Consider the following 27,655-nt stretch of genomic DNA (forward strand, 5'->3'; position numbering starts at 1 on the left):
TTTACAATGAAATTTATGTTATTTTATTCAGTCTTCAAAACATCACTGTAAAGTAGATGTTAGCAGTATACTCATTTTACAAATGAGGAAATGGAGAGAAACAGGTTAAATGACTTGCCAAGGCCAACACATCTAAAAAGAGTCTGAGGCTAGATTTAAACTCGGGTCTTCCTGACTTCAAATTTGTTCTCACTCCTCTCTCTGGTACGCTAGTATGATACATTGTTCACATCTCATTACAAACTCATTTTTGTCAATAACTGACAGCATAGATTTGCTAGATAAAATGCTATCCTTATAGCATGTACAGATTAGACAAAAAAACTAAAACTAAAAAGACAAAACTTTAAAGAATTATGTCACATTAATTTCCAAGCCAGCCAATAATAGTTTCTCCTGAACTGACTCTAAGTCATTCTACAAATCAGAAAACCAATGTGCAATGAAAGCGGCATGGCTGGGATGCTTCTTAAAATGGCCCATTGCCTTCATTCAAATCCTCACATGGCTGAAGAAGCAGGCTGGCATATTCTATTCACTTATTAGGCAATATTTTTATATGCCATCCTAAAAGGAACTACTTTGTTATCTAATAGTTCTAATCTATCAACCTAAATACAAGGGCAATATATGATAAATTTTAATACTAAACACATTAATATAAAGTTTCATGTTAAAATGTTAGAAATGTTAAAGGCAATATTTTTATTATCCTTCATTTTAAATTTCTTAATGCTTTAAAATGTTATCATAAATATGCATATTGACATTTAAATTATTCTTACCTCTTTATTTTCATTTAAATTTACAAGTAAATTTTCTGGCATTGGTATGAAGACATCTGAAAATACAAAAGTTTATTTTTTCAAATTAGTAAACTACATAAAAATGCTAACTTGCCCTAAAAACTCCAAGGAGGCAACATTTCTGCACTTGTGAAAAATATGACAACACTGAGTTTACATGAGGATTAAGCTGTTAACAAGTTCCTATTCTAATAATAATAATAAAGCCTTGAAATTGAACTACTTTTGAACTAGCTAAACAGTTGGATTGTGATTTTCTTTCTATTTGCCAAGAACTCACTATGGATTCACATAAACAACTAAGGAAGTAAATGGAATGGAATGGAATGGAATGCTACCTCAGCTTTGCCTACTCCTATAAGGCAACCATAGGCATGTTCTTGGCACATACAAAATGCAAACGTGAAATAATCAGAAACATGTCACTGCACTGAAGTTGTACCCAACCCAAGTTCCCCAACAGCTGTATAATTCAAAAAGTAATCACATCTCTCAAAATTCATCACAGTTTCTAAAAATTTTATTGCTCAACATAGCAAACCACAGGGTATGGTCCAAGAGCAAAAAAGTAAATCATACCACATGTATTACTTTAGATTAAACTAAAAAATAAAGCTTTAAAGCTTTGGAATGAAAAGTTGTTTTTTAAATGTAGCACTTTAGTTTTGAATATTTAAACTTAAAAGCATTAACATTTGGTAAAGTGGTATCTTTAATAGGCATTTCACATAAGAAGTATCTTTCACACTACTTTTAAGTTGCCTTAATCTCTAGCTCTACCTTTCAGAAATAGAAACATAAATTCTCTACATTTTTTATTTTGTTGAGAGCTGAAATACTGTCTATATGTTCTTAGAGCTTGAAGGGACCTTAGAGAACTTTTTAAGCAAACTCTCTCATTTTATAGATATGGAAATTGAAATCCTTACAAATTTTATTTTTACTAATGAGATCACATTATTTATCTTGAAAAGATGACAACAAAAATTAAACAGTGAATATCAATTATGAAAGTGCTTATAATTTACATTGTTAAATTTTCACCTTTTCAATAGTGTCTCACTATAGATATATTTTAATTATGATACTAATGGACTGAGACTTGACTGTTAATTACTAATTAATAAGAAAGGGTTAGGCATGACATAATAGAAAAAGGAAGACTGGTATTATGAGAGCTGGATCCTACTCTCAGGTCTACCAAAGTCACTGTGCTCTCTAGTTACACAAATTTTCACTTGTCAGCAGCTCAACCTCTTAGTAAAACAAGTAAAATCAAGTTAAGAATGAGCAAATAAAAGCTGTGATGCCAAAGTGTATTTCATGAATACTAGACTGACTAGGTTCAGAATGTCTTTCCTAGGACAGGAGGCATGGATCACTTGCTGACTCCCATTAACCATTTGTCAAACAGAGGAAGCTGGACAAAAGGATCATCAAGGAGCCTTCCAGCATAATAATTATATGATTTACATACAAAGTTTAACATTTGATTCTCAACATAATAACCTGTGTAACTGATTAATATTTTTAAAAAGTTTAATATCCATTTTAACCTTTAAATTCATAAATATACCTTCAATATCTGATACTATTAGCATCTGAGGCTGAGAGAGACCTTCTTGAAGACTGTAGAAGTGGATTGTACTGTCAAATGTTATAAAGCCAATTTTTGTTCGAGTGTTACCAGGAAGCCTAAAAAGAAGTTCATAAGGTTAATTTTGCACTCACATTGTTCAATGACAGGAGAGTAAATACCTGCTATGAATTTCAAAAATTCTTGGCAGGCAATTTTATATTTTAGGTCTGGAATCAAAACATAGTTATTTCAGTCCTGACCTTTGACACTTACTTGTCCACAATCCTTAGCAAATCACAAACTTTAAATACGGGTAAAAATATTTATACTCTTTACCTCACAAAGTTTTAGAAGGAATGACTTGTAAATTACAAAGCCTTAAAATAAAAAAAATTTTAGAAGCTATAAAATAGTTTTATGATTATGGGCAAGTTAATTAATCTCTAAATTCACTTAATACGACTACTTAACGCTATAAATTTTAGATGAACTTCACTCCCTCAATAAAAAATATAAATGTGGAGTATTATTATAAATTTGTAACAGATGCAATGATGGAGATAAAATATAATCATAATGGAAGACATTAATGTAACTAGGAACATATTTCAAGTCCTATATTCAACTTGCTGGCCAGAATTTTTAAAAACGTAAAAACATACCTTTTTCAAAATAGCAAGTATATTATAGCTACATAAAGAATAATCCTGCACACTAAAAATTGTTCCAAATAATTTGTTGTTGTTCAGTCATTTCAGTCATATCTGACTCATTTCTTTGAGACCTCATTTGGGGTTTTCTTGCACAAGATATTAAAGTAGTCTGCTAGTTTTTTCTCTACCCTTTTTTACAGATGAGGAAATTGAGGCAAATAGGACTAAGGACTTGGCCAGAGTCACAGCTAGTAAGTGTCTGAGGCTGGATTTGAACTCAGAAAGTTTTCCTGAATCTTCCTGACTCCAGGCTCAGAATTCCAAATAATATATATTCAACTAATGACAGTATTTTGAAAATTCCAAATATGTCCTTTTTTAGTTGCATACTATAATGTTAAAAAAAAAAAATTCACAGAATATTATCCTTCAAAAGTAGAAATTTTTGTTAGCTTAACAAATGTCTAAGATCCATTCATAGAAACCAAAGATCATATTATAAATTTCCTGTACTAATTAGACAGAAAAATGCCAAATTAACGTTTAAGGAATGTTTCTGTGCATGTGTGTACAAGTATAAAACTCCTAAGGAATGTGTTTATAAATAAATAAATAAACTCCTAAGGAATGACATAATGCACGGACTAAACGTAACTATCTTTATATGTCAAAAATGTCTATGACAGTTGCAATATACATTGAATATTATAAACAAAAGTGGTACTAAAAAAGAACAACCAGTTGTTCTTGCTTTGGAATTACCAAACAGACAATCTTCAGGAGATTTACACCACACTCCTCATATTTGTGAATGTTCCTCATTCACAAATAATGCCAATGGTTGTTTCTATTACCACTTCTCTCTTCTGCACGGGATCATTTTGCTTTCTTGTTCTACCACATAGTTCAATTATATTATTGTATAATAATCTTTATGGTCTGGCTTAGGAACCTAACCAATATTAGGAACACTTTTTCAACAGGGAAATTATCTCTGCATTTCAGACAAATAGGTGTCATTTAATTTCTTTGAGCTTTTGTTCCCTCATCTGTAAAATGAGGGAATTAGACCAGATGGCCTCTATTGTCCCTTCCAGCTCTAAGTCCTCTGATCTTGTGACATCAATGAACTTTAAGAACCCAACTATTAAGTTGAGAGATCAACACATTTAGCATCAAGTTTGAGATAAAATCCTATTGGCAAAACTAAAAACTTACGAATCTAGATTGTCCAGCAAACTCTGGCAAACTGAATTCAAATAGCCAGTTTCAACTGCATTGTGAGACACATCAAACACGAAGAGGTACACAGGAGGTTGAGGTGGACGTAACTAAAGAAAGGAAAAGAATGGTTTTATTAAAACATTCTGATTTCTGGAGAAAATAAGCTTACCATTTCATTCATAACTTTATTTAATCCCTATAACAGCTTTATACAGAGACCATACATGAAACAGTGACCATAGATTATTTAATGTCATAAAAAAAAAAAAAAACACCATGAAAATAGTGTACTGAATATATAAATCAATCTCTAAGATAAAAATTCGTGTGTCTACACTTGGCCTTGTACAGTTAAATATATTTCAGCTATAGGTCTATTAAATTTATATGGATCTTGCAACTTAGATCCTCCGAATTCTAGAATTAGTGCTCTCTCTCTATCTACTGTGCCATGAAGTTGCCCCTAAGAAACCATTCACATGGGAGGTCAGAAAAAGTGATACAAGAACATTCTCAAGGTCTCTCAGAAGAACTATAGAATTGATTACATGACATGGGAGACACTGGTAAAGGACTGCCCACCATGGCATACCTGTGTCAAAGAAGGTTCTGAGCTCTATAAGCAAAGCAGAAACACAACAGCTCAAAAAGGAATGTGAGAAGTGCAAATTTACAGAATTCACCCCAAATGTTCACATGGAGTATGTGTGCCCAACCTGTTTGTATTGATCTGATCAGCCACACAATAATTTGTAATGATGTCATTTTGACATCTTTGAGAACAAATTACAACAACCAACCAGACCAATGGAACTTCTTAATTCAATTATACTATAGCACTATACACTCTTGAAGTTTTATTAATAAGGAATAGACATGAAACCTTGAAACAATTTAATATCTTTTAAAGATTAAGTGAGAAAAACCAGGGGCTGTAATTTCTTACTCTATTAGACAATCACTAACTGTTTTAGTTAAGCAATTCCATCAACACTTGAAATATAAAAAGGGATTCTAAAACCTCCAGAGTTAAAATTCAATGAGGCAATAACTTAAAATGCTATCAAGTCACTAAAGTACCATAAAACAACAAGAGAAATTGTAGGTCACTCCTGCAGCCCACATAGTGAGATGACCTAGATTAATTAGACAAGGATTAGATAAACTAAGTAATATTATTATAAATATGAATTAGCACTGTTATTCAAAACCCAATACCACAATTATTAGACTATAACAGCCAATTATAGTAATTAAATTAGGAAAAATGAAAACTTACCATATATTCTGAAGGAGCCATAAATTCAATAGTAGCATTTTGAACTTCAGGTCTTCTAAGAGGATCTCCATATACTCTGGTTATAGGATTGTACATAAATTCTTCAGGAACTGCATGTTATGATAAAATTTTAAGTCAACACCTAACCTCATTGGATCTAATGCTAATTTAAATTTAGAATTTTAAAAATCCAATAGATTTAATGATTCTCTATATGCAAATAATTTTATTTATATATCTAGATCTATTCTCTCTCCTGAGCTCCAGTCCCACATCACTAATTGTCTACTGTGCATTTTCAACTGAATGAATCACAGGTATCCCAAACTCAGCATGTTCAAAAGTAGAACTCATAATTGTTCTCCTAAAACTCTTCCTTTTTCCTATCCTCCCTATTTCTGTTAAGGGTTATCACTATCATTCTTATTCATCTTCAAAATTTCAATCATCCTTGATTCTTCTCTCTCCTGTACATCCTATAATTATTGGATCAGTCAAACAAGTTGAAGAGATCCTGTTTCCAAAACATTTAACCTTTTTTCTTCATTCAAGTGGCAACTAATTTTATTCTGATTCTCATCATCTCTCACAAAAACTAATGGAATTGCCTCCCAAATGGTTTCTTGTACTTTTCAATCCAACTTCTATAAAGTTGTCAAATGGATATTGACAAAGCATAGATCCATATAATTTCTTTGTTAAAGAAGCTCCATCCCTTTGATTGGCATTTAAAGCACTATACTATCTCTCACTTTCCTTTCTAGGCCTATTGTACATCAATTCAACACTAACCAAAAATTTTTATTTTTTTTTATTTTTTATTATTTTTTTACTTTTTATTATTACTGAGTAACAGAATGCTTTCATTACACCTTCAGCATTTTCTTTCTACTCAATAAATCAAAGGTAATGGAATATCAACTAGAACTAGAGTGGGATGAATGGCAAATTTAAATTATCTATTTCTTTGGGTTCTACATTATTAATATATGCAGCACATTAAAAAGTTTTGTATGTGAATTTTCTTTTTTATAAGTCTGAATATTTGCTGTTTACAATTTTTTTTAAATCCCTGAAAACATTTTTAGTACCCTAACTGCTGATTTTTACTGCTGTTCTAAAAAGTTAATTAATTTTCCAAATGAATATTAAGAATTTTTTGTATAAATTCAACTGTAATAGGTTAATTTAAAAATGTTTTTCAAATGAATCAAAATTATAGGAAAAACTGCAGCAAAACTGAGAAAATTACAGAAATAAATCTCTCAGTTTCTCTGAACTACTTAAAAGATTGTATTCAGTAGTTCTTACTTACAGACTAAGTTAAAAGGTACAAGGATAGTTCCTGGGAAAACAAAACACGTAAGAACCACCATTCCAAAAGCCATACCATCATTGACTCTATAGCACAAGTTGCACTTCCACCTCCTTTGGTCAAGAAAGCTTACAAAAGGGTTGATGTATGTCCTACAGGAACGACATCTCACAATTGTATTGGAGGTAACCACAGGCAATTGCTGGAAAACAAAAACAAAAACAAAGTCATTTTTTTTTAATAGGACAAGAGGAATCAGAAATTGAACTGATGCCCATCAATTGGGAAATGTCTGAATAAACAAATTGTGGTATGTGATTATGATGTAATATTTTCTATGGGAAATGATGAACAGAATGCTCTCCAAAAAAAGGAAAAAGTCCTTTCTGAACTCAAGCAAAGTGAAATGTACTGTGTACAAATAGCAATGCTGTGGAATGATCAGGTATGAATGACTTTGCTACTTTCAGAAATACAATGATCCTTAATTAATTAATTTTGCTGAACATATAGCAAGTCACTTTGAAAAGTTTAACATACCAATAAATCTTTGAAAGGATGCAGTAGTAGTCCTAAAGGAAGTTTGGCTTTGTTCAATAAGGTCTGAGTCTGAGGAATATTAGTCAAAGTACATCGAAACAACCTGTGTGAAAATAAATGACACATAGCTGATTTAAATATTTCCAAGAAAACATAATTAACTGTTAACATAAAACATTTCTTTTTTCTTTAAATGACAATTGAATGACATCAAACAGATTCTCTCCAATTTCACTAAATCAACTCTTTAGTTGAATTCCCTTCTAGGAAGAAGGCAGTTTACACTCACATGGACTTGCTTCTTGACTTTTTTAAAAAAAAAATCTGTATCTTGCTCAGAAACAGCTTCACTGATTCTATGTATTTTTAAATATCTCTATGTATATAGTTAGGCAAAGAGGAAGGAAGGACATACACAGGGAATTGCTGGGGTGGGAAGTTTCTACTAATTTGCATTTTATCTGGTAATTAGTCTTGGAGAAGTGCCGGGGACAATAAAGAAGCTAATTTGCCTAGGGTCACAACCGACAAGAGAATATGGATATTAATTTGCCTGTGGTCATAATAGATAAAAGAGAGGTAAGATGAACACAGGTCTTCTTGACCTTTATTATTATTTATTTTTGATGCTTTTATTTATTTTTTAATCCTAATAGCATATGTCATTCTTTAGTTACATAATTTACATAATTTAGCTACATAATTTTTTTTTTTTTTGGCTAGGCAATTGGGGTTACGTGTCTTACATAAGAGTCACATAGCTAAGGTGTGTTTGAGGTCACATTTGAACTCAAGTCCTTCTGACTTCAGGGATGGTGCTCTATTCACCGCGCCATCTAACTACCTCTTACTTACATAATTATAGATTATATTTTAATTATAAGTAATTTAAATCCAGGTATGCCACTTATTATGAGATTTAAGGCAGTCAATAAGCCTCTTTAAATCCCAAAATCCTAACTGTACAGTACTATTTCTATTATGTACATACAGTGCTATTGTAAAATCAGGCAAGATAATGCACTTAAAATATTTGAAATATATATATATATATATATATAGTTTAATAGATATTTCACAAAAGATCTACTCTGATAATTCATCATGGATGAATAGCAAATAAAACAATGGATTTGGTGACAAGAAACCTGAATTTGAATCTTACCCGAGACACTTATTAGTGAATTAACCCTAGACAAGTAATTTAATCTATCTCAGCTTCAAGCTCCTCCTTTTAAAAAGGGGATAATAAAAGCATTAATTTCCCAGGGTTTTTGTGAAGATCAAATGAGATAACAAAAGTAAAGTGCTTTGTTAGGTATTGTGGTGAGGTACTAGGGAGGTACAGTGAAAGTTGGCCATGGCAGTTCATGAAACCATTTAGAGCATGAGGCAGAGGAGCAGAGGATCATCACATACTGATGAAAATATAAATATCTTCAAACTAAAGCATATCATACTCCAATTTTGTTAGATATATATCTATACGTATTTGTTTTATATATATGTATGTGTGTGTGTGTGTGTGTAAATATTTGAAACTCAAGTTATCTTATTTCTACAAGATAGAATTAAACATGGCATAAAACTTTTAATAATAACTAAAATTTATATAGTATTTACTATATGCCAGGCACTGTGCTAAATATTTTATTTGAGCTACCACAATCCCAGTTAGTAACTAATATATGATTTAACGTTCCCTTAGGTGAAGTAAAATTTTTTTTTAAAGACAGGATCTCTCCATCTCAGATTAAAAATATAGGGGTCCACTCATAGACCCAATACTGATCAGCATAGGAACTTTGACGGTCTGTTTCTGGTCTAAGCTGTCCCTTTTTAGACAACTTGGTAATCCTCAATTTCTGGGGACACTTGAACACTTGATCATCACAGCTCACTGCAACTCGGAATTCTTGAGTTAAAGTGATATGGAAGCCTCAGAGCCTTCCCAGTAGCTGGGATTAAATGGTATATCATAATTATTAATATCAATACTTGCTGCAACACAGGGAGGTTTGACATGCTCTTAGGTGAATTGATATTAATATAAAGTAGCAACTTCTTTTCCATCTTTACTAAGTTAGTTTCATTACTGAAGGAAACATATAACAAAATGTATCTTTCTTAATTATCAAAAACCATTTTAAAGAAAGCTAGCCTTATAATGCTATATATAAAACATCTAAGAAACCAGCTCTGGTGTTTACTGTAAGCCACATTTCATAAGAAATATTGTTAAAAGTCTTACTCTGGATTACAATTAAGTTTCTGTATGTCTTCATGCAAATTTGGGACAGGAGCCTTCAAGGAGGCTGTTGGAAGCATATTTCTTTCTTGAAGCAGATTGATAACTCGTAGTCCTTCCGAATGTAGACTTAACCCACCCATCCTTGTGGTTAAATGATTAGCACCTAAGGGAGACTAAAAATATGCTTCAGAATAAGTCAGTTTCACTAAATCTTCAGTTTAAGGTAAAAACAGATAACAATGCAATGTTTAAGGATTTGGCTATTTAATTTCTCTAACAAATAAAACTGATATTTTTTCCGATGTCAATATTTTTTAGCTCAGGAAAAAACCAAAAAAATGAACATATAATTCAATATAATATAATGATATTATATATAACAATAAATCACATGACTCTAACCAATTAAGCAAAAATAAAATATCAAATTATCTGAAATTTGCCCAAGTAAAAATTCTTTAAATATGACAAAAGAAATGGGGAAAGGAGGAAAAAACATTTACCTGAGAAAATGGCTGCAGCCCACTAGTGTATTGCAAGGCTGTGGATGGCCTTTCTGACATATTAGGGGGAGATGTATTTTGATAACCAGGTGGTAAGGAGGGATATGAATAGCCAACATTTCGACTCATTTTGGGATTTTGGTTGGTAAGTTGTGATGATGCTAAAAGAAAAAAAATTTTTGAGTTGAAAAATGTTTTAGAAATCTTTTATTAAATATATCAAACAAGCCTTATTTTCGTCAAAATCATAATACAACTAAAATAAATTTATTTCTCTCCCATTCTCTAATCCATCTGCTATCGCTACTCATCTCCATTTAATTTTTCACCTCTCTAGGTTTAAGGAAGCAGGACAGGACTTTCAGTGGTACTGAAGTATAGTGAAGGATAAATTCAATACTTCTGCTTTCCCATTCCTGTTCTATCTTCTCACCTTCCTGAGAAGTTGATTCCATCTCTGTGATGAAACGTCTAGGACAAACTGAATCTACTTTGTCTCTAAAGGGAAACAACAGGAATTTTAATTTCCACATTTCCTACAGTTGTTAACATAAAGATATCTGGAAAACTTCGAAGGGTAGTATGCTTACTTTGTTATTTTTTACAGTTTGATTTATTTTTATTACATTTGAAGTTTCAAATTGTCTCCTTACCTTCTTTCCTCCCTGTACTAAAGAATACCATTTCACATTTGTAAAACCATATTATGCTCATTTCTATTTCTCAGTTCTTTTTCTGGAAGTGGATAGCATCTTCTTTCACAGGTTCTTTGAAGTTGATGAGTATTTATAATACTTAGTACTTTACAGTTATTCTCTGAATAATATTGCTATTACTGCAGACAATATACTCATGATTTTGCTCATTTCACTCATCATTTGATCTAAGTTCTTTCCATGTTTTACTAAAATCAACCTGCTCATCATTTTTTATAGCACAGTAGTATTCCACTACAATCATATACCACAACTTATTCCCCAACTAATAGACATCCTCTCAATTTCCCAGTTCTTTGTCCAAGTTCTTTTTCTTTTTCCCTAATCACCTTGGAAAACAGACCTTAATAGTAGTATTGCTGAGGTCAATGGTTTTATAACAGTTATGACAGTTTCCTAATTCTTTAATCATAATTCCAGATTGTTTCCAAAATGGTTAGATCAGTTCATAGTTCTTCCAGTATGTTCACTTAAGAACAGAAACATGAAAAGAAATCAATTTATTCTGGGGGGAGAAAAACCAAAGCAACAGTGTAAAGAAAAGCAAGTGTGTTAATTATTTCATGGTCAAAAAGGAAGGAGGAGTCAATCCAAACTATGAACTATCCTTAGGAGGATTTACTTCCTTCCCTGCTATTGCTCCTTCTGTTTACTTCTTCCTCCATACCCAAAGTTTCAGTTTCCTGAACAAGTGGAGTTCAAGCCACAGACCAAAGAATTACCAATTCTAGCTTAGGAACAAAAGAAGAATATTTGTTTTTACTTTCATAAAGGCAAGGAAAAAATTTGTTCCCTCTGACTTTGAAGGACACATGGAGACACACACACACACACACACACACACACACACACACACCCTTTCTTGGGAATCTCTAGAATATTTTTAAATGGGTCCTAAATTGAAATTTTAAATAAATTCCTCCCATTAGAACTTAATTTTTTTTAACATTTTAGTATATTTCTATATTCCAAGTATATTATAGATTAAATAGGCTTTTCTTAGACTAGTCTAAGAACCACCAACCACCAAATATTTATAACATTATTTCTATGAAAAAAAAATGAACGAGTAAAAAATCACTTATTAAGCATTTACACATGCAAAGCACTGGAGATACAAATATAAAAGCAAAGACCATCTTGCCCTCATGGAGCTTACATTCTTTTATTTAAAATTTTTTAAATTTAGTATTTTATTTTCTTGAGTCACATGTAAAAACAATTTTTAACATTTTTAAAATGCTGAGTTCCAAATTCTCTCCTTTTCTCTTTCCCTATCTCCTTTATTGAGAAGGCAAGTATATGTATAGTTATGGAAAACATTTCGGAGCTTACATTCAATAGGGGAGGCAATACATACAGGGAAGTGTTGATCAGGAAAGGACACAGGCTTTCAGTTCAATATACTCATCTTAAAATGGCTATAGCTAGTTAGAGAAAACTTGTATATTCAACTGATTTTCACACAATCTACTAAGTTTTCATTCAAGACAATTTTTTATAGTAGGCAACTTAAATAGGACCTTACCCATGAAGCCACCTCCTTCAATTGCATCATAACTGTTCTCAACCACAGAGCCATTACTGGCAGTTGACATATCACCTAGGAAAAAAGTTCACTAAAATCACTGAGGCTCAAAATCAAGAATGACTTTTCACAATTTTTCGAAGATTTGAACTATCAACTAAAATATAAAAATGAAATAGTTTTGGTAAAATAATCACATCATAGATTATATAACCTTATCATCTACTGAAATATGAAATTTTAACATCATTACAGATAAAAGGACTAAACATATAGCAAATATATTAAGAAACTGATGTAATTATACTGGAGTTCTGACAATATGTAACTAATTCTTCATTGAAATGAAATTAAGTTCTCTGAAAGCAGAATTCAGTTTGCTCAGAATATATACTGGTTCAATTCTTAGCCACTTAAAGAACTGCACCAATAACTCCCAAGAATATATGATGATATATTTCAAGAAAATATATCATCAAAATTTAAAAAATAATATTTGATGAAGGAAACAAAATAATAAAAAGATGAACCTAAATAAGTTACTGAAATTCAAGCTACAAAAACTGAGAGATCATACCTTTCAGAACTACAAAATACTGAGTACAACTCCCTCATTTTACAAATTACGGAAACAGGCAAAGAAAAGTTAAAATTAACTGCAGTTAGGTTTTACTGAAATTTTTTCTTTTCTTTTTGGAAATACAAATGAAATAAAAAAAGACTTCATTAGTAACAATAATAACAGTAATACCCTAAAAAGTCTCTTGAGTCACTGCAACATGGAAGTGGCTATAAACTTAGGCTGTAAAACATACATGGTCTTAGTATGGATTTGTTTTGCCTGATCATGCTTATTTGTTAAAAGGGTTTATTTCTTTTTTTGACGAGGGTTAGAGGAAAAGGTTACAATCATAAGGTAGCAATGAGGATGTCAAAAGAAAAAATAAAAAAAAGAGTCAATAAACATTTTAAAAAGTGTGCAGAGAACAAAAGGAAATAACAATAGCTAAGCAGGGTAATTTTTTATTTATATATTTTTATTAAAGTTTTTTATTTTTCAAAACATAGATTGATAGATAATTCTACAACATTAGCTCTTGCATAACCTGGTGTTCCAGTTTCCCTCCCCCTTCTCCCACCCCACTCCTCTAGATGGCAAGTCCAATATATATATGTTAAACATCTTGCTGCATAAGAAAAATCAAATCAAACCAGAAAAGAAAATGATGAAGAAAATAATATGCAAGCAAACAACAAAAAGAGTGAGAATGCTATTCTGTGAACCACACTCAGTTCCTACAGTCTTCTCTCTGGGTATAGAACTGGTCTGAATCATCTCATTGTTGAAGAGAGCCATGTATATTAGAACTGACCATCATGTAATAATGCTGTTGCCATGTACAATGATCTCCTAATTCTGCTCATTTTAAGCAAGGTAACTTTGAAAACAATTCTAGACAAGTTGCATTAATAGTTGAAATAGTAGAAAATGTATTAATAAACTGCCAACTAAAAAAAAAAATTGAAATAAATTCATCCTTATGAGATAGTATGTGTGAAAATATTGTCAATTAAAGAAGTCTAAAAAAGCATAAGTTTCTATTATTATTCCATAAAAAACTTCACAAACTTGTTAACTAAGATTAAAGTACCAGAAAGATACTTCAGGACTTGATTTTTTTTTTTAAGTTATTTCTGTTTTGACTTGCTTACCTTCTTGGTTCACAGTGGAGATAACCTGTGGTTGGGGTGCAACACTGTTTGATGTTTTTCTCTGTGGATCCAAAGATCTTACAGGAGGTGGGCCTCCAGATGGAGGGGGTCCAATTGGAGCTCGAATTGGCTGATAAATTGTAGGTAAAGGCTGATTTGTTGGTGGAGAAATAGAACCTATGGAAATATTGTGGTTTTTTTTACATCACTTGTAAAAAAAATTACAAAAGGAATATTTTTCTTTTATGAAATCTGAAACTATTTTTTCTCTCCAAGTAGTAACAAATTTACAGGAATATAATTCTCTACATTCAAGACCAACTTGATCACTATTCTTGAAAATTTTATTACATTCTTAAGCATTTGAAATATATCCTACCTTACAATTCAGAATGAAATCTAGGTAATCAGTATAGTCAACTTTTATGTATCTATGTAATCTAAACTATTTTCAGTTATAATTAACAATTCTCTGAACTTATCAAGACTCTGCTTAATATTTATGGTAGAAATCAACATTGAACTGATTTTGCTAATGGAGAAAAAAGCTTATCAAACTATTTCAATTCAGTTTTGAGTCAACAAGATTCTATGTAAAAGTTCTAAGATGGAATATTGTTTTATTTATTAAAAAAAAAAGCTTCCAATGTTTTTCTTATAAACTAAAACAGAGCTGTGAATTTGCATGTTTTAATTTGTCATTTTCCCTTAGTCATTAAAGGAAATTAACTTATGATAGAGTATATTTAAATGGTTTTATTCTAGTCTACAATTCTCAAATAATTTGAAACAAAAAAATCTTTTCTACACCTTAAGAAAGACTGAATACAGATAAAAACACTGGGGACAAGATGAAGAGATCTAAATTAAATTGATTTAAAGATGCTTGCATAAACAGATTCAAAGAGGCCCACTTCATGGTTTAACATAAATCCATGAGGTGTATGTTAAAAAGAGATCCAAAGATCCAATTCATGAATTAACAAACATCTAGATGAAGATTTTCATTACTATCTCTCTCATGGTTTTGCCCTTGTCCATTGTTTTTACAAATGACTTGCATGAAGGTATACTTTATCAAATATGATGATGACATAAAGCAGAGTATAATAGCTAACGGTTTGGAAAACAGGATTGATATCCAAAAAGATGTCAATAGGTTAGAATAAATTACCTGAATCCAAATATGATAAAATCTTATGCTTGGGTTCAAATCAATTGTGTAAGTACTGAATTAGAGAGCTGTAATTGGCATATTGTCATATGCCTGTAAAGTTATAGGAAGGAAGTGAGGAAGTAGTAATAGTAACAGTGACTACTCTTTCCCTCCTCCCCTACCACTGCTGGGGAAAAAAAAGGAAAGAGTTTAAATAAGATTTTTTAAAATACAAAAAGGAAGCAGAAAGAAGTTCAGAAACATAAGCAGGATGGCTTGGGAACTACAATGTTAATTTTATTAAAAGCTGTGTTTTTTTTTTTTTAATGAAGTTGTATGTAGGAGATTCATGATTTCACATGTAGTATTCTTTTTCTATTCTTTATATATGGAAATGATCATTTTATAAAATTCATAAAAAATGAAAATTTTAACAAAATGGAAAAGAAAAAAACCTAGGCCTTTTAGAAGACTATGTTGAATAATCAACATGACATGAGAACCCAAGGAATCACATTATGTTTTGCCTAGTCAAAGCACACTGAGAGTATGCATCATATTTTAGGAAGGACTAATAACTTGGAGTATATCTAGAGTTACCAAGACAGTGAGATATCAGAAAGGTGCACTCTAAAAAGCCAAAGATATTTAGCCTGGAGAACTGCAGAAATGGAGAATATGATAACTGACTAAACATTTAAATGGTTGTCATATGAAAGAAGGATTTGATTTTTTCCTTTGGTCTCAACATGTACATGATTAGAGCTGTTCAAAAGTTAAAAGGGCTACCAGAAGATAGCTAAGGTCTTCAAGTGGAAGCTGAAGGTCAAACTACTAAAAAGGATTCCAGCTCAGGTACAAATTACTACCTCTGCAATTACTTTCACCTTTGAGGTTTTATGGTTTTATGAAATTGGTATCAATATTTCACTAACTTGTGATCTGTGTCATAGTTGCACTCTTCTTTTATCTTAAGAGTAAATAGCAATTGGTAAAGTGAAAAGTGGGACTTAAGAACCAAGATCTGGGGAGCAGATTAGGGGTACAATCTAAGCTAAATTCAGTAATATAACCTGAGAGGAGAGAAAATAAAAGAAAACAGATTGTATGCCCTAAACAATTGAGCAGTTATTGTATTAAAATCATGATGTAGAAAAGTATCACTTTATTGATCTCTATTAAAGACTATGGAAGCTATCTTGTGGCTTGCTTATGTAGAGAAATAACAAAATAAAATTCAATCAAAAAGTCCAAAACAAACAAACAAAAAAAACCCAATATTTTAGTCCCAGGTGAGATATTCTGTGGCAGCTTTGTGACCTCAGGAAAATCACTTTTCTCCTTTGTAAAATAAAGGTAGAAAATGAGAATGTATGATTTTAAGATATCTTTTATGATCAATTACTCTGATATAAAGAATCTTCTTAAAAACAAAATTAAGAAAATAATTATTAATAATTAATTATTAATAATTCTTAATAATTCACCCTTCTACTCCCACTTGAAAGTTAATATATTCCTCTCCAAAAAGTCATTAGGAGATATATAGAAGGAGAGCAATTATATTATTTCATTATTTAGCAACCTGGATGGCTCAAATAGATTTGACTTTTTTCCCTATCATTGACAATCAATAGTTTATTTAGTATATGTAGATCAGAAATTTTTTAAATTCATAATGTCTGTATAATTAAATTCAAAAATTCTATGTAAGAAATAATAAGAGTAAATTCTTAGAATAAGGTAACCAAAGTATTCATATTGAAAATCTTTCAGTATGTCTATTTAACTCTAGGAAATACTCAGAAACTACAAGAGATTAATATAAAACATTATTTCATTATTGAACTTGTAGCTACTAAAAAGGTTAATCGGTCTTATTGTCAAAAGCTTACCAGACAAAGCTTACTTTCATTTAGTTCTTTTATCTTTTAAGAGTACCCCCCCAATAAAAAGAACAAAAGGGCAAGGTCCATAACCAACTCAGCAAAGATTCCTTTAACAGTAACTTGAGATGCACCTGGTCACAAAAATGTAAAAAAATTACCCACTTAATACAGAGGACACACTAATTAACATCCAGCATAGTAGAAAATTCCCTAGTTTTTATTCAGAAGACCTCCTTTCAAACTTCATTCTGTCATTTTCTACATTTGTGACTTTGGGCAAATCATTTAAACTTTTTGGTCCTCAGTTTCATTTGTAAAAGTGAGAGCTAAATTTCTTATTTTTTTAAATAACTTTTTATTGACAGAACCCATGCCAGGGTAATTTTTTATAACATTATCCCTTGCACTCACTTCTGTTCCAATTTTTCCCCTTCCTCCCTCTACCCCCTCCCTCAGATGGCAAGCAGTCCTATACATGTTAAATAGGTTACAGTATATCCTAGATACAAAATATGTGTGCAGAACCAAACAGTTGAGAGCTAAATTTCTAAGCTCCTTTCCAACTCTAAATTCCTATAATCTATTTATTTACAGCAATGGCAGAATTCGAATACATTTTCAATGTAATGTGATAATTTTTTTTTTCAACTTCCATGTTGAAAAACCAAGATATAGAACATTCACAACTTAAATTTTGTCTACTGATAGTAACTTGACTTGTTATGAGGTGGAAGTGACCTTGAATGCACAAGAGTGATGACAGGTAATACTAATTAGGAAATGCTTCAAGTAGAGGCATGATGATAAAATTTACATGTATCATGGACTAGACTTGCTAAATTTCAAGAGGCTAGGCTAATCAACGGGCAGAATAGAGGATAATTAATTTTATTAGCCAAAAAAACTAAATAGAAGTGGCAAAAGGACTTAAGTTTGTACTGCTGAGAATACCCACACCTACTAAATCTCTGATTCAGTAGCCAAAGTTTAGAAAAAGAACATTCTATATCTTTTGGTTTTAAAGACCAGTTCAAAGAGTAACATAAAAAGTACACCACAGAGGTCAATGTTGAAAAAGGGGAGTTCAAAGAAAAATGGGAACAGAAAGAGTATATAATATATTTTTTCAGTGAAACCAATAGGAGTCTAGGAATATTAGCAATACAGAGGGAAAAAAAGAACTTTTAAAAAAAGATATTTTTTTAAGTATATGAAATATATTCCAAAAGGAATCTCATAAAATTTTTAAAATGGAATAACTGAACAGAGCTGATCCATCTATCCCTGATAGTCACCATCACCTATCTCTCCTCCTTTTACTGCTAAACTCCTTGGGAAGATTTAACTTTGCCGAATGATTTTAGACCAGAGGGAAAAGGACTCATGTGCAAAAATGTTTATAGTTCTTTTTTGTAATGGCAAGGAACTGAAAATTGAGTGGATACCCAACAACTGGGGAATGGCTGAATAAGTTTTGTCACATGAATGTAAAGGAACATTATTGTTCTATAAAAAATGATGAGCAGGCTGATTTCAGAAAAGCCTGAATAGACTTACATGAATTGATGCTGAGTGAAGTGAGCAGAACCAGAACACTATACACAGTAACAGTAAGATTATACAATGTTCAACTGTGATAGACCTAGCTCTTCTCAGCAACAGAATTGGGATAGAAAATGCCATCCATATCCAGAGAGAAAAGAATGAAGCCTGAATGTGGACTGAAGTATATAGCATTTTCACTTTTTAATTTTTGGTTGTCTGCTTTTTCTTTGTCTTTTTTTCCCCTTTTGGTCCGATTTTTCTTGTATAGCATGACAACTATGGAAACACCTTTAGAAGGATTGTTGTACATGTTTAACCTATGTCAGATTGCTTGCTGTCTTGGGGGGTGGGGAGGGAGGCAAAATCTGGAACACAATCCTATTGAAATCAATTTCGAAAACTATCTTTATATATACTTATATGTATAACATGTATATTATGCATTTATATGTATATGTGTGTATATATATATATATATTAAAAATAACATTCTATTGGAAAGAAAAAATGAGACTATACACATGTATATTAATATATGGTAGTTTGGCAATCACTAAATAAATGCAAACTTTTAACAAAAACAAAACAAAAAAATGATTTTTGACCTCATCATTCAACTGAAACAGATCTTTACAAAGTTACCAATGATCTCTGAATTGTCAAATCTGATAGCTCTTTCTCAAGTCTTCATTTCTTGACCTCTCTGGAGCCTCTGATACCATTTGATAAACCCTTGTCTTTTCTAGATAGTCTCTCCTCTTTATATTCTGTTACATTGCTCCTTTACTGGTTTTCTTTCTACCTGTGATTATTCTTTCTCAGGTTCCTTTGCTGGATCTATATATGCTGGCCACACCTGCTAACTATATATTTCCCCAGATCTCTACCCCAGATCTTCTTCTATACTACTTCACTAATTGATCTTATCAACTCTAATAAAATCATTGATCACATCTATGCAGATGATACTCAGATCTGTTTGAAAACTCCTAACTTCTTTCCTGATCTTCAACTGTCACAACTAGATATCTCAAAGATATCTTAAACTTAACACATCCAAACATCTTGTCCCCCCAAGCCTTCCTCTCTTTCTAACTTTCTTATACCTGTAAATGAATATCATCATCCTCTCGGTTATCATAATTCAGATGCCTTCCACATCTCATTTCCTTTCATCTGTATAACCAATCAATATTAGCAAAAATAAAAAAGCAATCGTTTTTTGTTGGAATCCTTACAAAGTGTTAAGTCATTAGAATTGATAGACAATAATTATCTAATTTAGCATGGTTCAGTATGATTGATCTGATCCTACAAGGAGTGAGATAGGCCTCTAAGAAAGCTACCCGGGCCCAAGGAAAGAGATAAGACTTGGAAGGAGAAAATAAACGTTTGGATTTTAACAGCTGGCTGAATTTGGAATGATTATTACTTTGAATTGAAACTAAGGCTGCCTCCAGAAAACCTCCCCGAGAAACCTGCTCCCAGAGAGAACCATCATGTATTATAAAAAAGAACACAGTTTTTATCTTTGTTACATCTCAATATGTTTCTCCCCTAAAACTGCTCACCATCAATATAAGTACTCATTACCTCATAACTAGACTACTGAAATAGTCTTTTCATTGGTTTCTCTGCCTCAAATTTCTCTCCACTTTAATAAGTCCCCTGGACTCAAAACATCTGTTCCTTCCTTATTCATAGATCTGAATGTGAAAATTCCTCCTCCCTCCTCCCCAATTTGACAAGTTCCAATAGCTCCTTTTTAATTCTAAGATCAAACATAAAATACTGTTTGGCTTTTAAAATCTTAAATCTAATTCCTTTTAACCTTTCCAGTCATACATTTTACACTTCCCCACATACTGCAATATCCAATGATACTAGCTTCCTGTTGCTCCTCAAAGACACTCCATCTCCCAACTTCATGTATTTTTACTGGCTGATCCGTGGAACTTTTCTCCTCTTCATCTACTCTTCCTGCCTTGACTTTCTGCAATTCTCACCTAAAATTGTACCTTCTGCAAGAAGCTTTTCTTTATTCTTTTCAATTTTAGCATCTTCCCTCTGAGATCAAAGACAATGTATTATATGCACACACAGACATATATATATATTTATATGTAGTTGTTAGCATGTTGTCTCATTTCATTTGCTTGTGAGATGTTTGGAGCAGTTTTGTTTTGTTTTTTTCTGTAGGAGGAAGTTTTTGTTAGTATCCAATACTTCACATGGTGCCTGGTACATAGTTGGAATTTAATAAACATCTGAGGACAGATTTAGCAATTCCTCCATCTCCCTTCTTTTACTGCTTAAGTATTGGGCTTACAAATCAAGAAGCAATTTATTATTCTGAATCACAGAATTTTAGAAAAAGATCTTGGAGGGTCATTTAGGCAGCTAGTTAGTAAGACCTGGGACTGGAATGAGGAAACCTAAATTCAAATCCAGCTTTAGCTACTTAAAAGCTGTGTGATGTGTGACACTGAGCAAGTCACTTAATCTCTCTTTGCCTCAGATTCAATTTTAAAATGGGGGTAATAGTGCCTACCTCACACAGTTATTTCTAAAAAGCATTTAGCACAGTTCCTGACATATTGTAGGTGCAAATATAAGTGCTTATTCCTTCCTTCCATCCTGTCCAACCCATCAGGTAATTAAATTATCATTAGTAGTAGTTAAAAATCAAAGAGGAACAAAACAAGTAGGATAAAAGTAGTCCATGGAAGATTTCTGATACTTGATAGCAGCTAGCCTCTGGAAATCAAGGATTTTAAAACTATAATTTAGAGGTCCATTTTGACACATTCTTTAGATAGAGATAGAGATATGGATATATGTCACAGATTATTACTGATAATTCAAATGAAATTTAAGACAAATTCCTCTATTACCTAGACTGACTCAATTTGTTATTACAATTAAACTAATTTAGCTTAAATACTTTTCAGAATACAATTACTAATGAACACTAATTATTTAAACTACAAGATACTATTTTTTTTTAAAAAAAGAAACTGTCAAAGTCACTAAATGATAAAAAGTTTTTTGATTTTAATTTCATCCCAGAACAAATTTATTTAACTTGTTGAACACAGCCTAATAAAAGGTTGATTCTATTTCTGAAAATATATTAAGCTAAAGAACAAAAATATTCTTAAAAATGATTGTCAGTGAAAGCAATCCATACAATTTCAGTGGTACTTCTATTAGCATATCATTTCCATTTTAAACCAGTGAGTTAAAATATCAACAGTAGCATGCTTTTTTAAAAACCAGCACTAGATTCCCCCTCAGTTGCCTTACACAGTGATATGGATATATACTAATAGGTTCTATAACATAACACAAAGTGAAAAGTTCAAAGTTCATTGGAAGAATACCAATATAATAAATGCTTTTGGGCCACAGCAACAAATGAAAATGGAAGAAGTATCCATAAGTCAGTAGTCTCTGACAATGGAAACTTTAATAATAACAAGAAATTTAAAAATACCATGAGGCTACACATCTAAACATTGCATGTAGAAGTTTCTGAGAAATGCTATCATGTGATTTAGCAGCATGAAATGAATAGAAAGGAACCATTACTTCGATGTTTGAAATATTTTATTGGGAGAGGGTTCTTAAGCTAGAGTCTGTGAACTTTGTTTTTCTAAAAAAATTTTTTTTCACTAACTATTTCTTTATAATCATGTTCCTTTACAACCTTTATGGATTTAAAAATATTCTGAAAAAGGGTCTATAAATTTCACCAAGCTCCAAAAGGTCCCAAGATCCACCGAAATAGTTAACCCCATGTATAGTCCAATGTCCCTCCAAGAACAAAAAACATAACCTCTTTGATTTAATAAACTTTAAGAGTTAATATAGGTAAAAAGTTGCATCATTCTGTTATCAAATTGATTGAGTCTCTTCGAAACTTGATAAGATTGATCATCAGACAAAAATTGTACAATCTGTCATTATGCCCTTACTAAAAACATTTCCAGCTCTATTAGATCTTTTCTGAATGGTCTTCAAGAGCCCAAAGTCTCCTGTCATCACAGCAAGGTATCAGAGGAAGAATTATTAAAGATAACACAATTCAATTAGTTAGAACTAAAAAATGAAAACCAGGTATCTTAAACTTTTTCCACTTGTGACCCCTTCTTGACATAAAAAAGAAATTTTTATGCAATTCCAAATACACAGATATATAAAATAGGCATACAAACCAAACATTTATGATAATATATCACAATTTCACAACTTCCACATTTAGTTATACGACCCCATGTGGGGTTAAAATCCATAGTTTAAGAAGCTTTGTTTCATAAGAAAAATTTTGATCTTACCAATAATTAAACTTACAATTATTTTTCCATCCAATCTATTACTTTAGACAAGATATTTGGTCTACCTAGACATTAGCATTTTCATCAATCTTCAGAAGCTGAGGATAAAAATGGCACTAAAAAAATAAAACTAGCACAAAACAAACAAAAAAAAAGCTATTGCTCTTCTATATAGAAAATAATGATGGTGCTCCATTAGAACTTTGCTCTAATAGAAGAGAAGAACTAGGCACTTATTGTAGCTTTTTAAAATAATGAAATAAAAAGACATGAATCTCTATCTGTATGAGAAGTGGAGTGCAAAAAATTATTAATCCTTTCAATTTAACTACCCCAAACTAATTTTGTTTGAACATGCTAATAATTTATTCTCAAGGCAGAAAGGATATACCAGTACAAGGAAATTTAATACTTCAACATGATGAAGAGTTGAAAGACATTTGAAATGTAACAAAACTATAACTGTTTTTATCATTGGTATTTTAAAGATACCATGTTTCAAGACTAAAATGAGGCTAAGGATTCTAAATAGCCCACATCATTTGCCCCCTCCAGCAGAAATCACTCATGCTAATGATCATTTCAAAGTAACAATGTATTAGAGCTGCACAATTCCTCCTTCCTTTAACACTTTTCAGTAAACACTAGAGAAACTGTCCCTTAGCTGTCAGCCAGTAAACAAGGGCTACAGGTAGTACCGCACAGCTCTGCTTGCCTGTTCTCGTGTTTAAATAAAAATAGTGGAAGCATAGTTAACGAGTCCTTTCTCCCACATTCAAAATGGATCCTTATTTAGGAAGACATAGAGTAAGAATCTGGTGAACAAGAATTTTGTGGAAATCATGAGGAAAAAAAAAACTCATTTTAGAGAAGATAATATTTTAAATTCCAACAATCATTTAAAGAACTATTTTATTCACTTCATCTTTCCCATGTTCTTACATATTTTAGTGTGCATGTAAATTTTATCCACTATTCATTTCTAACTGCTGAGCATCTACAAAGTGTCAACACAACAAATTTTTTTCCCATTATTATTTTAGGTCTGTTCCCATTCAAACTATCCATTATAATCTGTATTAACAACATTCACCTGCTTAGAAAGTTTTAATAACTTACCTGTTTCCTGTTGGAATTGCTCCCCAAAACAATCAACATCCTTCACAGTCTTGCCCTAATTTACCTTTCAGCTATATCTCCGATTACTTTTCATTATATATCCTAAACAGTTGTCCTTTTTAAACACAATTCAATGCTTCTCACCTTCATGAATTCTGCTCATATTATTTTCCCTCTCTGGAATGTTTGGCAAAAATGCTAAATCTTCTATGAAGATTTTAATGCTATGCCTGAGCTGCACAGTTAATTTTTAATTATCTTAATGCAAAAAACACAAATAGCCATCCTTAAAGGTGAAATATAAATGGCTTCTCTCTCTTAAAATATTATAAGCTCCATGAGATGATAATTCTATATCTTATACATCTTTTTTATTTCTGATGTAACATAGTAGATACCGTACAATAAGTGCTAAGTATATGTTTTTTCATGAATTCCATCTTTCTTATTCCCAAAATATAACACAGCAGGGCAATTAGTTATTGCAGGGCATGGAAGTCAGGAAGAAGGTTCAGATTCTATTTCTGACACTCACTGGCTATTAAACCTAGGACAACTCATTTAACTTCTTTGAGTCTCAATTTCAAATAATAAGTTCTCAAATAATGGAGGTACATGCAGCACCTATGTTAGAGGGCTATCACTATGAAGTTCAAACCTATAGCAATTTAAGTGGTAGCTATTATTTTTTCTGAAACATGAAGGAAGCTTCAAGTGGGAACAAAATATAAAAGGATGAAGATGAAAAGATCTACTTCAATACATTCAACCCTCAAATAAAAAGGGAGATGAGCTGATCTTAGATAAAATTCAAGAAATAAATGTTAGTAACTGAAATCCTTTGTCTAACTCATTGCCTTAAAAACAAAATAAAACAAAACAAACAAAAAAGAAAAAACTAGGCATTGTTCTCAATGTCCTTGAAATGATAAAAATGAAGGGAAGAGGCAAAAGAAACTGCCAACTTCACCCAAAATTCAAAATTAGGCCTATTCTAGCAAAAGCTAGATATGTTAAAATCAGGCAAGCAATATGGATTATAAATACCCTAGAGAGAAAAAAGGTATTGCAATTAACTGTTTAGTAGAATTTTCTCAATTACTTGATGTAAATTGGTCCTTTAGGTAGTTTTTTGACTATCACTAACTAATATGAAAAACAATGATCTACAATTTTTTGCAGATTTTTTTAAAGAATAAGAATTTGACTTTTCTAGAGAGAAAAATAACCTAAAGAGGTTATTTTTAATCCTAAGAATAATAATTTCACTTTTAAAAAGCCCAAATGCTTCACCTGTTTTCACGTAGTTGTTCTGAAGTGAAGGAGTTCCAAGAGAAGCATACTGATTATTTCTTGACAGATTTGTATTTCCTGATAAGGATGGTTGAGTTGATACAGGAACAAAATGATTTGTTTTCGATCCCACTTGTGGGTGACCATATTGCCAGTTTGAAGATAATGAGGGGTTAGGTCCATAAAGAAAGCTATCAGAAGATGCTGGTAAAGCAGCTGGGGTTTGAGATGAAGGCGGAGGCGGCATTCGGGAAAGAGGGATAGTATTCTGCAAAGGTGTCACTGGATTAGGTTCCAAGGGAAGTCTACTGAGAGTCTGCCCAGGTCCCTGATAACTATTTAATGAAGAAACAGTCTGAGAATCACCATAATTATATGGTCCAGAGGCTGGATTCAAAGGAGTCTTTGCTGGTATCTGATGAGGGTAAGATTCTGGAAATGGAGAACTGTATCCTTGGCTCACCGAAACTTGTGAATGCATCAATGTGTTTTGCACAGGACCTTCAGATAAGAAAAAAAAAATCAAATGTAACACATTTTTGTTAAAAAAAAAAAAAAAAATTCATGTTTTAATAAAGCTTTTTTATAAAAATGAAACAAACTTCAATACAATAAAATAATTTTAATATCCCCAAAACTTAACGTCTATAAACTGAATATTGTGAAAAATATTAAAGGTTTTTTTTTTTTTATTTAAAATAAACATATTTATGTCCGTTTGGATATAGGCCTTGAAACTGCATCTCTGAAAAGTATATTCCCAATAATGAAGATATTTCATTTATCCATCTACAACTATGTTTTACAGTTTAAGAACTGAAGAAAAGATAATCTCAGATAACAGCTTTTTAGTCAAAGGTTTTTAGTAAAGGTCAACTTTTATTCATTTCATGTTTTGGTCATAATTACTTAATTACATAATTACTTCCAACTCTTAAAAGAGATGATAGAAACTCCATAGAATGATATAAATAAGCACTCTACATTTTAATGCAAGCAAATCTATTTAGACCATCAAGAGTAGCAGCTTTACTGTTGAGAAAGAACCCTTTGAATGACAAAAAAAAAAAAAGGGAAAAAAGAATGCAACAAATTAGTGAGAATTAAGATCTAAATCAAATAAGAAAATTATGCAGGCTAAGTTGATCAAGATTTAAATAATCAAATATTATCTTCAGTTAGACAAAAAACGATCTCCATATTAATAGAAAAGCTGTCCTAACAACCCTCATTAATTTGTTCAAATGTTCAACAGAGTAGCAGTGATGTCATTCAATAGTGTTTAATTCAAACAGGTCAAAAAGAAATTAAGAAATCTTATAATTGGAATTTAGAAGGTATATATACATGTAGCTGTTCACTCAAATAAAACCTTTCTAGACAACTTATGGATAATCTGTTATTTCAAAACTATATAGGTTGTTTTTTAAAAGTAGGGAAGTAGAAAGAACAATGTCCCGTAGAAAGGACAGTGTCCTGGGAATCCTTTGTCTCATGTCTGATCACTGGGCATCTCAACTTTCTTCACCTTCAAAGTATCTGCACCATTTGCCTCACTATAAAGACACAAAGACAGATACACACACACACACATATGTACACAAACACTCTTAGGAATATGGAGTTTTTACTAATTCTTGGCTTGGCTAGAAAATGCTTAAGATTTAGAAGTGAACAAAACTGCCGTCAAAGTCAAACCGATCCATTTTTTCCTTATCTAAAGAAAGGCCTTTTCTGCAGTATGGTTAGAAACTTTCACTCACAAAAGAAACTATTGTTTTCATTGTCAAGTGAGAGAGTTAGGTACAAAAATGAATTTCATATTTCATATTTCAAATATTCATAAGTCATATATTTCAATTATAATCTCATGAAAGCTCATGTTTACATGCCATTCTAACATCATTTAAAAAATTATTTTGAAATAATTATGGTTATAGTTTTGTATTTTTAGAGTTTAAAAATGTTCTAACAGACTTTTGATTCTTATATCATTGCAATTATAGATTGTAAGGCAACAACAAGTTTTTCTATGTGTAGTGAAGTCTATCATTCTTGAACCTTGAGATACTAAGTGCTTTTAAATTATTCCAACTTCACTTATGGAAGTTGTTAAATAGCCTGGAGATAAACTCAATTCATATAATCTTTGTTTCCCCCTTAATTTAAAGGAATGAACATACTGTTCAGTTTAGCTCAAGATGCTGTT

The 27,655-nt window shown here is 31.6% G+C and overlaps 1 protein-coding gene across 2 annotated transcripts in view; it reads right to left on the reverse strand.

Moving 5' to 3' along the window:
- Positions 1-27,655, reverse strand: part of SEC24A (SEC24 homolog A, COPII coat complex component) — an 81,175-nt gene that overhangs the window by 22,322 nt on the left and 31,198 nt on the right. For both annotated transcript variants that reach the window (XM_003756466.4, XM_031953031.1), the window contains exons 2-12: positions 25,447-25,947; positions 14,108-14,284; positions 12,395-12,469; positions 10,151-10,311; positions 9,648-9,820; positions 7,397-7,499; positions 6,932-7,058; positions 5,542-5,651; positions 4,257-4,369; positions 2,383-2,501; positions 786-841 (exon numbers count right to left, since the gene is read on the reverse strand). In XM_003756466.4, coding sequence (XP_003756514.1) covers positions 786-841; positions 2,383-2,501; positions 4,257-4,369; positions 5,542-5,651; positions 6,932-7,058; positions 7,397-7,499; positions 9,648-9,820; positions 10,151-10,311; positions 12,395-12,469; positions 14,108-14,284; positions 25,447-25,947 — 1,715 coding nt within the window. The remainder of the gene's footprint in view (positions 1-785; positions 842-2,382; positions 2,502-4,256; positions 4,370-5,541; positions 5,652-6,931; positions 7,059-7,396; positions 7,500-9,647; positions 9,821-10,150; positions 10,312-12,394; positions 12,470-14,107; positions 14,285-25,446; positions 25,948-27,655) is intronic.

The sequence above is a fragment of the Sarcophilus harrisii genome, chromosome 2 (assembly GCF_902635505.1).
Source record: "Sarcophilus harrisii chromosome 2, mSarHar1.11, whole genome shotgun sequence".
NCBI classification, from domain to species: domain Eukaryota; kingdom Metazoa; phylum Chordata; class Mammalia; order Dasyuromorphia; family Dasyuridae; genus Sarcophilus; species Sarcophilus harrisii.